At 29.0% G+C, this 14,962-nt stretch overlaps 2 protein-coding genes across 2 annotated transcripts; one reads left to right on the top strand and one right to left on the bottom strand.

The window, feature by feature from the left end:
- Positions 1-556: 556 nt before the first annotated feature.
- On the top strand, positions 557-1,723 carry MKS88_002915 (uncharacterized protein; the record flags this gene model as incomplete). Its single annotated transcript, XM_067215964.1, has 6 exons — positions 557-606; positions 711-864; positions 966-1,004; positions 1,096-1,164; positions 1,342-1,436; positions 1,660-1,723. 6 exons carry the CDS (start codon positions 557-559, stop codon positions 1,721-1,723), a joined length of 471 nt encoding a protein of 156 aa, XP_067073491.1.
- A 2,172-nt stretch (positions 1,724-3,895) lies between these two features.
- Positions 3,896-14,371, bottom strand: MKS88_002914 (uncharacterized protein; the record flags this gene model as incomplete). The annotated part of the gene is made up of 1 exon (XM_067215963.1): positions 3,896-14,371. The coding sequence occupies one exon, from the start codon at positions 14,369-14,371 to the stop codon at positions 3,896-3,898; it is 10,476 nt and encodes a 3,491-aa protein (XP_067073490.1).
- Between the last annotated feature and the right edge of the window lie 591 nt (positions 14,372-14,962).

Here is a 14,962-nt window from a genome sequence, read left to right as displayed (position 1 = left end):
GGAAATAATTTATAGAGCAGTAATAGGCTCCCATTTTTTTGTATTGTCATGTGTTGAAAGGTACATGTCCCATAATGTTGCAAAAGAAAGAATATAAGAGTAATTTTGTTTTAAAAATGCGTCATTGTTCGCCTTTTTACGGATATACATATATATACATAAATTTATGTATGCATGTGTATATATATGTATATATATATACATATACAATGCTCCTTCATAATTTGTTTTGGCTTAATTTAATCCACATAACAAATTAACACTTAAATTAAGGTTTAATTTTTTTTTTTTTTTTTTGTCTATTTTCGCCTGAACAAAAAATAAAATTTTGTTCATAAAACACCATAAAGTTTTTACCCTAATTTAATTTTTGTTACAATATTTTATATATATATAAATAATATAACAAAAAAAGAGCAAGTAAAATTACACAATTTTTTATATCACAAGAAAAGAAAAAAATTTTGACGGAAACAAAGGAACAAAAGCAGAACAAACCTGTTATTGCTTTGTTATTACGTAAAGTAATAACGACGTATAATTTTTTTTTTAAATAATGGAAGAACCAAATTCTGAACGCTACATATTATTTGAAGGAGAAAATGAGTAAAAAATGAAAAAGAAAAAAAAACGAAAAAACTCATTTTTATTTAATTTTAATTATTTGTTTTTTTTTTTTCAATACTAATTTCTAACAATTTTATATTCAGGGTGAACCATGACAACTTCTGTTACGAGTATGCAGAAAGGACATCCAGAAAAAGTACCTCAAACGTTCAGTCACATAAAAGCTTAAAAAATATTATAAGCAAACAGAACAAAACGCTATGGAAAGATACAACAGAATATATTCCCTACATTCCAGTAAAGTTCGTGCGTGAACTATATATATATATTAAATATCATTTGTTTTATTTTTTTTTTTTTTTTCTCTCTCATCCCTTTTAATTTCGAAAATGTTATAGGAAATAACACCTAAATGCAGTCAGCGCTACACCGACCTCGTAAATATAAGAATAAATTAAACTCCAATACTCCATGTATTTATTTTCATCTTCAACTATCACTCCAACTATAATTTTCTTTTCACTACAGGAAAAAAAAAAGCTTAGTTTTTTATGTTCCCTGTGCCTGCTACAAAGCGACTTAAGTATTATTGGAAAGGTTAAAAATTAAATAAAGTAAAATAAACTTGTTCTCCTTTTTTTTTATATTTTTTTGTAATATTATTACATAATATCTTAAAGTAAAACGGGATCTATAAATATATATCTGTATTTCTATCTGCATTTCATTTTTTTTTTTTTTTTTTTTTTTTTTTTTGTATATACATTTTTATAGCACAATTTGAAAGAACTCTTAAATAATACTGAAAAGGAAAAATGGAAAAAAATTCCTTTCTTGTGGATCCATGATTACAAAGCTACTTATTCTACGTTAAAAAAAAAAAAAAATAATGTTAAAACAATACAATACAATACAATACAAAATAAAATAGAAAAATAATAAAATAACAAATAAATGCACGTAAAACAAAGAAGGGCAAATTAAAGAAAGATATAAGACCGAATAAAACGAAACAAAACAAAATAAAACAACATGCTTAACCTTCACCCAATTTTGTACTTGTTCCATATTCTACAATCTACTTATTTACAGGCATTATACGGATGAACAAAGAATTAGAAAGAAAATGAATTTTATAAAGAATATTATGTCATAATTCATCAAATGATATAATTTTATAAAACCTGAAAATTATTTCGGTGCAAAAAATTTGCTGTCATAATGTTGTATCTTATAATTAACTGTTCATGCCTGAAAATTTTAAACGTCCTTATTTTTCCATTTTGTGAAAATATGTCCCCAGATATGCGTGCAGAGCGTACATATATATATATATATATATATATATATATATATGTACATACCTACTTAAACATGTTTTCCCCTTTTAAAAACGAAAATTTACTTTTTAAGAATAAAGAGACTGTGTGTATTCGTTTTCCGCAATACGTTATGTGTTTATTTCTTCGTTAATTTAAGACTTTTTATTAAAATATGAAATATATATGTATATTTTTTTTAACTTTATATATAACTTTTAATTTTTATTTAAAAATTTTAAATACGAGAATAACAATGTTTACTCTTTCCTGGTCTTAGCACTGTTTCGTTTATGTCGTATAAGAGTTTGTAATAAGGATAAAAAGGTTAAGCCCACATATCCTAGAAAATACGTGTATGTATATGGATATTTGTATGTATATGTGCATATGTATACATAACGTAGAACATGAAAAAAAAAAAAAAATATATTCAACACTTGGAGAAAAAATAATGAGTCATTATAAGGGTTACATAACTGTTAAACGAAGTATACGTAAATACATAAACGTAAATGTATTTAAGTGTATATATACACACACAAGCCTCATCTAATTGAAACAATGGAATGATAAAGACACAAAATTATCTTCGCGCTAAGTAACAAGTACCAATAAAAGAAACGTGTTCCACTCACATGAATTAACCGTTTCTTTTACTATTACGATACGATATGTTTGGGAAATAACAAAAATGGCGAGTATCATATAAAACAAAATATTCTGACCTTTAAATGAAATCACAATGTAGTTATAAAAAATATGGAAATGTAAAGCAAAAGTAATACGTGTTACTAGAAATAAATTTGTGGTAACATTTAACAACGTGCAAATATAGATAAAATGTAAAAGTAAGCATTAATGTAAACATAGGCATAAATGTAAACATAAGCATAAATGCAAACATATACAAAAATGTAAATATATACAAAAATGTAATATAAACATATGAGGGTGCATAAATATTTATTTGAATGTACTATTTTAAAAAGCTTCCGCTAAATGACTACATCTCTCTTAATATTTTTTCTGCATAGACATTTAAACTATTTAAAAGAGGAAAAACAAAAATGAGAAAAAAAAAAAAAAAAAAAAAAAAATGATTCATTTTTAATCAGCGGTTAATTATTACACAGTATTCCTCCATAAAATTTAAATATTCAAAATATTTTGAATTGTCAGGAACATTTTAACAAAAGGGTGTAAATGAATGTATGTGCCTATGTACTTATATACGTATGTATGCATAAAAATGCTATAGACATATTTCTTAAAATATCAATGATTCCTAAATATGAAATTTTGGATGACTATAAATTAGTGGAAAAATCTTTATCTTCCGTGTTATATATATTTTTATGTTTATTTTAATTTGGTTTGCCTTCCCCCCTTTTTTTGGGTTGGTGTCCCGTTGAATGCTTGATTTACTAAAGTTTTTCGACATGAACGTGTTCATTTTACAGTACAGTATGAGCTACTAGTATACACAGAAGTTCATTCGTGCAGTTATGGATATATGGAGTACGCGCGTAAGTCTGTATGCGCAGTTGCGTATATATTGTGCGCATATTTCGCTACTCATATATTGCATATGAATAGGATGCATAAAAGATAAGCGCAAAAAAGCATCCCCAAATGAACATTATATTGAACGCATGTTCAAAGGTAACTCCTGCAGTTTACTTGATGAGTAGTAGTATTGCCCCAAATATATTCATTAGTACACATAACATTGTTGTTACCATCATTATATGAATTATTGTTATTTTTTTCATGAACAAAAAAATTATCTTCATAAAAAAACTTACTAATATCATCATTTATACCTGCTTTTAATAAAACATATTTTAATTTCAATAAACAGTTCATTAAATATTCATATTTATTTTCAAGAATGTGTATATATAGATCTTGTTTTTGTATTTTGATGCCATATATATTTGTTATATGATAAAAATATTGTAATTTTTTTCTTAAATAAATGTGTTCATTTTTTAATTTTTCAAAATTTATTTCATTAAATATGTAATATTCCATTTTTTTTTTTTTTTTTCATTTTCTTCCTCTTCTTCTTTTTCCATTATTTTATCATATTTGTCTATGGGATTATTCTCTTCCAAGAGGTCCCTAACTTGTTCTTCTAATTTTTCAATTTTTCTTAAATATATATTATTTTGTATCTCTACACTTTTTGTATATGTATAAATCAATTTATAGATATCATTTTTTCTTATTTTCATTTTAACTGCATATTTTTCATCATTTAATTCATTAAAATTTTCTAAATAATTGTATATTATGGACTTTTCCATATTTAAATGCATTTGGCTTGTACTCAAGTATTCCTCAGTTCTAAAACTATTTTCATAGTAGTTATAAAAATCTATATTATTCATCTTTTCTGCATTCGCAATTATTTCATCTTCTACATTGGAGCTGTTATAGTGGTAAGAGCAGTCGTTTTTATTCCTTTTGTTTAAGCTGTCCCCTTGATTATTACAGTAATAATCAAAATTTGCATTTTTTATATGAAAATTGTTATAAATGGTGTTATCGACACTACTACTGTGTACACAGCTATTATGACCATTGCTGTTATGACTATTGCTGCTATGACCACTGCTATTATGCCCACTGCTATTATGATCACTGCTGTTATGAACACTGCTGTTATGAACACTGCTGTTATGAACACTGCTGTTATGAACACTACTGGTATAAAAACTATTATTACAAACATTGTTATAATTGCTGTTATTATTATTCGCGTCATTATCCTTTTTATCGTTGTAACTGCTCCCTATTTCAGATCCAAAATTTACATTTTTCGGAATAATATTCAGGCCCTCTGTTTCATCATTTAAACCAACAATATTGCAATTTTGCATACATCTCTTTTCTCTTGTTATGCTGTTATTAAAAACTAAGGGGCTTTCATATGGAATGTCATCCTTTTCTCTCTTGTAATTGTTCCTAAAGTTTTCTCTGAAATGAATTTCCCCATTAGTATCATAAGAAATGGGGTTTTTCTGGGTGCAGTTGTTATGGTTATAGTTGACACTGTTCTTATAACTACCATCATCGATATAACTGCCATCATGGATATAAAATTTCCCACTGCAAACACTGTTGCAATTTATTTTATTGTTCTCTTTTTTGAATTCACGAAAAAGCTCATCATCTTTTTCATTATAGGTATTACCACAATAATTTACACTATTATTTCGTATGTTTTCACTGTGTACGTTTATATACATATATTCTTTATTACCTTGTACATAATTACGTAAATTAGCGTTCGTATGTACATTGTCATTTTTATTTTCATTTTCATTTTCATACCTTTTGTCTTCACTGTGCTGCTTTATCGTGGCATCATCAAGAGTATTTTTGAGTAGTTCCTTGCCATCGTGTTCACAACTTCTACGGTTGCTATGATTGCTGCGACTGCTACGATTGCTGCTATTGTTACGACTTCTACTACTTCCGCTATTGCTACTACTACCAATGTTTTTTTCACCTACTCCATACCTCTGAAATGCATTATTTTTTTCCTTGTGAAGATCCATCTCACTAGACTGAAATTGAAAAGGCTTGTTCCCATTTTGTTCTACTTTTGAAAATGCAGTGTCACTTATTTTTGTCTTTATTTCACTTTTACTTGTGAGCAAATAATACGAAGGAATGTGCTTGTTTTGTTCTGTGCCTTTTTTTTCGAATAAATTATCGCGCAAACTATTTTTATTTTGAATGCTTATAATATCATCTTTTTTTTTATTAATTTTTACGACCTTTTGCACCTTTTTACCCCTGCAATATACGTTGTCATATAAGTCAAATAAAAATATTAACAATTCACATATTTTTTTATTTTGAGCCAATAAAAATATATTCCCCAACTTTTTATTTGCTGACTTGTGCATGTTATTATTAGAGACATATTCTTTTATTTTTCTAATATTTTGGTCGTTTCCCTTATTAAAAAAGTTTTCCCTATTATCTTTTTCTTTTTCTGGTGTAATATTCATAAACATAATATCATTTAATTCGTCATCAATCATTTTTATATTTGAGCGTATGTCATCGAAAAAAGTGGTGTCCTTTTCTGTTTGAGAATTATTTCTGAACAAATCATACTTTTTTAAAGTTGCATCATTCTGTGTTAAATTGTGCACTGTGTATAACTCCTGATTTTCGTCGTCCTTTTTATCTGCATTTTTATCTTCCTTTTTATCTGCATTTTTATCTACATTTTTATCTTCCTTTTTATCTGCATTTTTATCTTCATTTTTATCTTCCTTTTTATCTGCATTTTTATCTTCATTTTTATCTTCATTTTTATCTACATTTTTATCTTCATTTTTATCTACATTTTTATCTTCATTTTTATCTACATTTTTATCTTCATTTTTATCTACATTTTTATCGTCTTCATATTCCTCCTCATCGTTTGTGTAACACGCCCACTCATTTTTTTGATCCAGTCCTGAATATTTAAACGTGGCAATTCTCACCTTTTCAATAAATTCAAAAAAAAATGCATCCATATAAAATAAATAATGCAGCATAAAATCTGTGTACGAATTGTCTATTTTAATTTTAAAAAAGTTATCATAATAGATAAAGTTATCTATATTAATGATTGTGTTTTTGTGCAAATTATTGTCAATACCGCATCCACCAATCAAGTATAATGAACTGTCATAATAAAGGCACTTATTTCTGAAGATGTTATAAGGCATTATTATATCATCACAGTAGCCTAAATTTTTTATGGACAAAAAATTATCGTAAAGTTTTAATTTTACTTGTTCCTTTTCTTTGAAAATATTATTACCCCCATTTAATATATTTCCATCAGTGGTACAATTAGAATGGTCGAAAAAGCCCGATTCAGAAATACCGTTAATGCTGCTGCTAATGGTAGTATTATTTTTCTCCATAAGAGGCAAATTTTTACATTCGACGAACGTGCTGTCATACTTATGGTGTATATACATTTCGAAGTTGTTTTTCTGTTGATAGATTTCTTTTCTACTGTAGTCTCTTTCTTTTTTCAGTATTTCTTTTTTTTGCACTTGAACATATTCTCTTTCATGATTGCCTAAATTTACTTTTGCGTCTTTATCGTTACTAAAATTGGTGGAAGTGTCCCTTTTAATATTTTCATCATCAGTAGGGAGAGTTTTTTTTATGTCATTATATTTCTTCCTGGAGTTTAGACGATTTAATAATTTATTTTTATAAAAATTTTTTAACACGAGTAATTGTAGGAATCGGGAAAAAATTTGTTGTTCATTCTTTAGTTCACTTTTTAAATAGCATAAATCATCCACTGTAAATATTTGTTTCCACGTGTTTTTTTCAAAATCATATTCAAAAAAGTCATTATATACAACATTACAGCTGAGATATTTCGTAAACCCACCATATATATATAATTTATTTTTTATGATATACCCAGAATGACCATATCTTTTGGAAGGATAGATTTGTCCATCCTGAATTATTTCAAACCATTTTTTTTTTCCCATATCAAAGAAATAAAAATCGTCCATTTCTTCTGTTAAATTAGTACCTCCATGAATGTAAATCTTATTTTGATAGAAAACACACAAATGGCATGCTCTGCTGGATGGATATCTTTCTACAAAGCGAACATTCATTAATATGGATGAATTTTCATCCTTACCATCTTTTGTCATTCCATCGTTGTTGCTCTTTATACTTTCTTTTTGGTCCTTCCTACATGTCTGATTAACACTTCCCCCTTTAGCAGTATCATTACACTCATTTTCATCACATCTATCAGCATGATAATTACTGCCAGTTTTATTATGTTCGTCCAATTTAGTACTTCCACCGAGATTATTACCCGAATTGTTTAAACTTATAAAATGATTGAGTGGGGATGACAAGTTAGTGTCATAATACAAATCGTATGTTTTTTCCTGCTTTTCCTGCTGTTCCTTCTGTTCCTGCTTTTCCTGCTTTTCCTGCTTTTCCTGCATTTCCTGCATTTCCTGCATTTCCTGCATTTCCTGCATTTCCTGCATTTCCTGCTTTTCCTGCTTCTTCATTCCCCCTTTTTCCCTTAGCGTAAGCATTTTCCATTTTCTTTTTTTCAAATTGCATTTCCAGAATTCATCACAACTTACCCACTTATTTTTTTTCAATATGACACCACCATATATATACAAGGAGTTATTAATAAAAATTATGGAGAAATCTTCTCTTGACACATTTAATAATCTATTGTATGTAATTTTAATTTCTTCCCACTCAAAGTTACTTAAATCGAGTTTATATATTCTATATAAGTCAAGTACTCGTTTTTCTTTGCATCCCAAAATGTATACACATTTGTTCTCTACACTTTCGTTCTTTCTATCCCCTTTAAATATACTTCTATTATATGTAGTATAATCCTTGAGATAGTCATTTTGCTCATATAATGTGCTATAATTTTTATGTTTAAAATTATATATATTATTACAGTAGGTAGGATTCAATTCTTCACTCGCTTTGTCTTTATTATATTTGTACGATTTAATATCACTTAGCGAATTTTCATATATATCATGTACAAGATAAATTCTAATATATAACTGAGGTGTTGCCCCACTAGTATTTATTACGGCAATTTCGTTATTACATATTTTAAAGATTTTATCTGGAATAATAAAATTATTCTTTTTGGCCCCATAAATATATATGTCCTTTTTAAAGTTAAAGAAAAAAGCCCTTTTAAAATTTATATGTTCAGGATATATTAAACGTTCGTAGTTCCACTTGTAGTCATTTTTCAAATCAAAAATTTTACCTGTGCCCCCAATTGCTGTTAATTTTTTTTCCACTACTGCTATTGCTGCTTCTGCTGCTACTGTGTCTTCTTCTTCATCATGTTCCTCCTCCTCTTCCCAATCATCCTCATTTTTGCAACACTCGTTAGTGTTCTTCGTATTTACATTTACATTTACATTCACATTCGTGTGTATGTTATTGCTCCAATTACTTTCATCCGTTTTGTCATAATTTTTTCCAAAATTTGAGATATTCATGTTTTTCTCTACTCTGTTAATTGAAGTGAAAACTTTACCTGTACTTCCTCCTTTACTATAGTACCCGATTACCTCATCAGCGCATTTTTCACTATCAATATTTGGTCTATTTGCACTGTCATAATAACTATCCCTCTTAATAATTAAAGAATTCTGATAAATTGGTATATTTTTACCTGCACTGTTCATATTTTTCGAATTTTCAACCTCATTAGCAGTACAGTTAAAATTTTTATTCTCCTTATGCTTTATTGTAAAGGCGTTATATACCCCGTTGATACTGCTACCATCCCCAAAGGAATATTTTGCATTATTCTTAACATCATTACTATTATTATCGATTTCTCGTTGATTAAATGTATTATTTTCATGACTGGCACCATTCCCTCCATCAGTAGTGTTGTACTTATTAAAGTTCGTACAGAGGTATGTGCGCTCACCGTTCGTGTTATAAGCACCAAGGGCGCTATTACTACTGTCATTATTTCTGTCATTATTACTGTCATTATTTCTGTCATTATTTCTGTCATTATTACTGTCATTATTTCTGTCATTATTTCTGTCATTATTTCTGTCATTATTACTGTCATTATTTCTGTCATTATTACTGTCATTATTTCTGTCATTATTACTGTCATTATTACTGTCATTATTTCTGTCATTATTACTGCCATTACTACTGTCATTACTACTGTCATTATTACTGCCATTACTATTACCATTACTACTGCTGTTCCTGTTGATGTTACTGCTTCTGTTTCTATTATTGCTACTACCAAATATACCAGTAGTGCTAATACTACCACTATTATTACCATTATAATTGTCGAAAAACTCCATGTTGTCGCCTCTCGCGCACACGTTCAACTCACTATCTGAATTAATGCTACTACTTAATTGATCACCTATATTTTTACTTATCCTTTCTTCACTCCTTTTTTTTTTAAAGTGTATTTCGTCATTCTGTAGTTCATTACATTTACTAAAATTAACACCTCCTCCAAGTGTATTAATATTATGTGTCCACTTCGTTGCACTACCTGCATTTTTCCCATGTCCCTCTTCGTTATTATTGTAATTTCCATTAATATAAAAATTAGAATTTTCGTTCTTGCACATGATTTTTCCAACGTCCATCCTATTACAGTTGTTGTTAGAAGTGGAAGTAGTGATAGCAGTGGTGGTAGTAGGAGCATTGGTGATAGTAGGAGCATTGGTGGTAGTAGGAGCATTGGTGGTAGTAGGAGCATTGGTGATAGTAGGAGCATTGGTGGTAGTAGGAGAATTGGTGGAAGTAGTAGCGGTGGTGGAAGTAGTAGCAGTGGTGGCATTACTATTATTGCTACTGTTATTGGTACTGTAATAAGTTACCTCACTAGACGGGGTTGATTTCTCTTTTTTGTTTTTCTCAAAAGAGATATTTACAGGATATAAATCATTTCTGATGTATTTTTTGTCATTACATTGTTGTTCTAGCATAATATGGGTACCTCCATAATTTGTAAATAAACAGTTTGAATAATTTGAATATCTTGAATATTTTGAATAACTTGAACAATTTGAACAATTTGAACAATTTGAACAATTTGGACAATTTGAACAATTTGGACAATTTGAACAGTTTGAACAATTTGAACAATTTGGACAATTTGAACAATTTGGACAATTTGAACAGTTTGAACAATTTGAACAATTTGGACAATTTGAACAGTTTGAACAATTTGAACAATTTGAACAATTTAAATAATTTGAAAAATTTGAACAATTTAAATAATTTGAAAAATTTGAATAATTTGAACAATTTCCACAGTTTTCCCTATTTTTTGTTCTTACCAATTCACCTGCTATTCTTGTGTCCTCTCCTTTTGTCAAGTTATTCCCTGAACTGAAGTCAATTAAATCCCCCTTATCATGCTTATTCTCAGTTGTTATATAGTTATTTCCATAAATGCCCGTGAGACTGTTATAATTATCATCGTTGTTATCACCATTATTTGGGCATATATCCGCATTTGTTTTGAGACTTAATTCTGCGCTTGTTTTGAGACTTAATTCTGCGCTAGTTTGGGGATCTAATTCTGCGCTGGTTTGGGGATCTAATTCTGCGCTGATTTGGGGACCTAATTCTTTGTTCGTTTTAGGGCCTATATCCGCGCTTGTTTTTTTCCAATCATTATTTCTTTTCTTCGTTTCTTGTAAACTTCCACTCCACTTGCACTCCAATGTAGGGCTGTTATAATCATAATTTAGCGATGCCTTTTTTTTTTCCTCATCGTGTAAAAAAAATGAATAGCTGCCTTTTTTATCATAACCCATATAGTTGTTCTTATCATTTCCCTCACTGCTGTTATAATATTCGTTTCTATATATAATTTGGTGGTTAGTTGCACTTTTTGTTTTTTCTCTCTTTACTAATTTCATCCATTCCTCATGATAATGGAAAGGTGTTTTTTCTCCTTCAATTCGTGTGCTCGAATTTGTTTTTTCACTTTTATCATTTTTCTTACTCTCTTTATTTTCATTTTTTACATAGGAAGGAGTATTATTATTGTAACAGTTGTTGGACGAATCATACGAGTTACAGTTTTCATTCACGTTGAAAATATGTTCTCCATTGTAATGATTATTTACATGGTTTTTCACACTAACAGCATCAATTTTGTCATCCAGTAATCCTATAATAACACCTTCGGAATTGTGTACATGTACGCTTATATTTTTCATGCTGTTCATATTGTTAAAATCATTTGAATGCTTTATGTATTTATTGATAACCTTATTCATATAATTTATGTTATCTTGATTTTCCAATTTAGTTAATGTAACACCCTCCCCATTTGTTGTATTGTTTTTTTTTTTATTTTTCATGTCTTTTTTTTCATTTGTATCAATGACACTGTTACCCTTTAGTATGCCACTAAAATTAGGTGAACAAATCTTCGAATTTTCTTGATTTATATTATCAGCATCTTTTGCATCATTTGTACAATTCACTTCATATGCATTATTGCTGTTTTTTCTGAAATTTTTTTTTTTGTTCATATCTTCTGTGCTATTTGTATCATCATGTAAAAAGTTTTGTACCCAATCATATTCGCACTTTGCATAGTTATTTCCTGCTTTATTTATTCGTCCATTTACGTTATTCTCCTCATTAGTACGTTCTAACGTTGTGTCAACAATTTTATCTTCATTACTCCTAACCATTGAGGTGTTAATAACAAAATTATCGTTCTTAAATACATCATTCATGTACTTTTTATAAACGTCGTTATGTATACTCAAGTTCGTTTTCATTCCATTTAATTCGAAAAGTAAATTTTCAAATTCTTTTAACCTTCTTATTTTTGTACTGTTTGAACAATTATGTTTTGATATATAGTATCTCTCCCTGTCTGTTTTTGTTTCGATATGGTCATTCATTTTTTGCGTTTCCATTTCTCTAGAATTGTTTTGATTAATTTGAGTTCTCATATTATCGCTGTATTGAACGTTACACTGATTAGGTACGTGTAAATTTCCTACCTGTAATAAATCCGATTTGCATTTTTTAAAAGTATTTGAACTACTAAACGACTGAAAATTATTGCATTTAATATCATTGAATTTGTTATTGTACTCAGAGTTCATTTGCCATATGGGCAGTGGAGTTCTAGTTGTTTTATCTCTACTCAGATTTGGGTAATTAATATCTTTGCTCTTATCATTTATATTACTAGTAGAATTATAGACAGACTCACTAGGATTATTTATTCTGTCTCTACTGTAACTAGAAAGGGGTTCTTCTTCTCTATAAAAGGTTTGCATATTCTCATATGGGGCATCACTAGCATTACCATTAAAGTTCACGTTACTATTATATGTTGTAATGCTGTTATTTGAGCAGATATATATGTTCATGGCATCACTAAAGTTATTTGTGGTTGCAAAAAGATAGTCATTATTCGTATTATTGGTTATACTGTTTTTTGCCTCAGCATCATGATTTAAGTAATACTTCTCATTTTTATTAGCATTTTCACTTCCAGATAATCCACACTTATTCTTCTGTGTGCTGCCAACCTCATTATTCACTACACCTAAGCTTCCCTTCCCAGCAACGTCATTATCAACGCACATTATTATATCCTCTGTGTTGCTTATTAGCATGTTTTTTGCATTTCTCTTTATAGAGTAATTTACGCGGCTTCCACTTCCGCTGCTGTTACCAATACTGCCCCTACTGCTACCGTTACTACCACTTCTGTTACTACCACTGTCAGTGGTGGATTTCTTTTTTCCTCTATTTTGAGTGCATCCGCTATTGAAGGCATTATGATTCCTTCGGTCGCTCCATTTTTCATTAATTTTTTCAGGTCCGAAATGGCATTTTGGAATTTCCTCATATATTTTTCTCGTCAGTTCAAAAAAATTATCCTTACCACTGTCTTTATTTTCATCAACCTGGATTTTTTGCATTCGCTTTATATTACTATTGTTTGGTGTATTTAAGATGCGCGGTGTGCTATAGTCCATTTCGCTTTTTTTTCTATCCAAATTAGCATTAACACTATTTTTTGATATATTACTGTGCTCTGAAATGTTAGTACAACTCATATATTCTTCATCTTCATTATTTAAAACATTTACATCCGAAATAAATTTTTTTTTTTTTTTTTTTTTTTTATGGATTATTCCATTTGATTTCTTAAGGATATGGTTTAGCATGAGATTGTTGGAATGATCTGCATTCATGTTGTATAGTCCTCCATTGACATTTATTGTTGTATATTCACTTAAATTTTCATGGTTTCGTAATATTGTAAGTTCGCATACATCTGCCCTTTTCTCCACCTCGTTCAATTTCTCATTATGTAAAACATTCAAACCGATGTTACTGTTACTGCTACTGTTACTGCTACTGTTACTGCTACTGTTACTGCTACTGTTACTGTTACTGTTACTGCTACTGTTACTGTTACTGTTACTGCTACTGTTACTGTTACTGTTACTGTTACTGTTACTGCTACTGTTACTGTTACTGCTACTGCTACTGCTAATGGTACTGCTGTATTTATGTGGGCCCTCCAAACTTAGCTGTCTACTGATCGGTTCATTTTCCTCCTCGTTAATTAAATTGTTTTTCTGCATATATGGCGTAGATTCCCCATTGATTGTATTATTTTCCATTTTACTTTTTTCATTAATAACATTCCTTCTTTCATTTTGATTATCAGCTATTAAGGCACTACCTACGAGGACATTTTTATTTTTTCTTTTGCCATTATCCCTAAAAATATTAGATTTATTATTTTTTCCATTTGAACAATTTTCATGAATGGTATTACTATTTGAACTATTTGCACTAACATTTTTTTTTTTGCTGTTTATTATATATTGTGCTTTGCCATTTTCATCATAGGGATAGTTTTCTATGTGTTTCATTTTATTCGAACAAATGCTTATATCAGTAATGGAGGAAATTAAAAAAAAAAAAAAAAAAAAAGTAAGTTAAGTTAAGCTAGATTAAATTAAGTCCAATCTTTAATTTTAAGTACCTGTTTCGTTAATTGTGACGGGTGAAAAACGGTATCTAGGCACTCGTTCACGGACAAAAGTGTGTATGCGTATATATGTCTATGTGTACGTATATTTGTCTATGTGTACGTATATATGTCTATGCGTACGTATGTGTGTCTATGTGTATATATATGTATGGGTGTTCTTGTATATGTATGTGTACATATATTTATATATATATGTATAATCGTTTGCATATACATATATTTTCGTGCTGTTCCTGTATGCCTATCCCTCTGTATCGCTAGTGGTGGAGTCTTCAGTAATTCAAAATAATTCAAGTTAGCTTCTTGTATCAACTATCTCATTAATATATTTCCAAATATTTATTTATTATGTATGTTCATTTATTTCGTTTTATTTTATCTTTTTTCCCTATTAAGCCTACATCATGACGTACGTATATATACATACATACGTGCGTACATACATACTAATAATCATTATTAGGTATCT

Source organism: Plasmodium brasilianum, chromosome 9 (assembly GCF_023973825.1).
Source record: "Plasmodium brasilianum strain Bolivian I chromosome 9, whole genome shotgun sequence".
NCBI classification, from domain to species: domain Eukaryota; phylum Apicomplexa; class Aconoidasida; order Haemosporida; family Plasmodiidae; genus Plasmodium; species Plasmodium brasilianum.
Note: the sequence above shows the minus strand (reverse complement) of the source record. Positions and strands in the feature narration are given on the sequence as shown.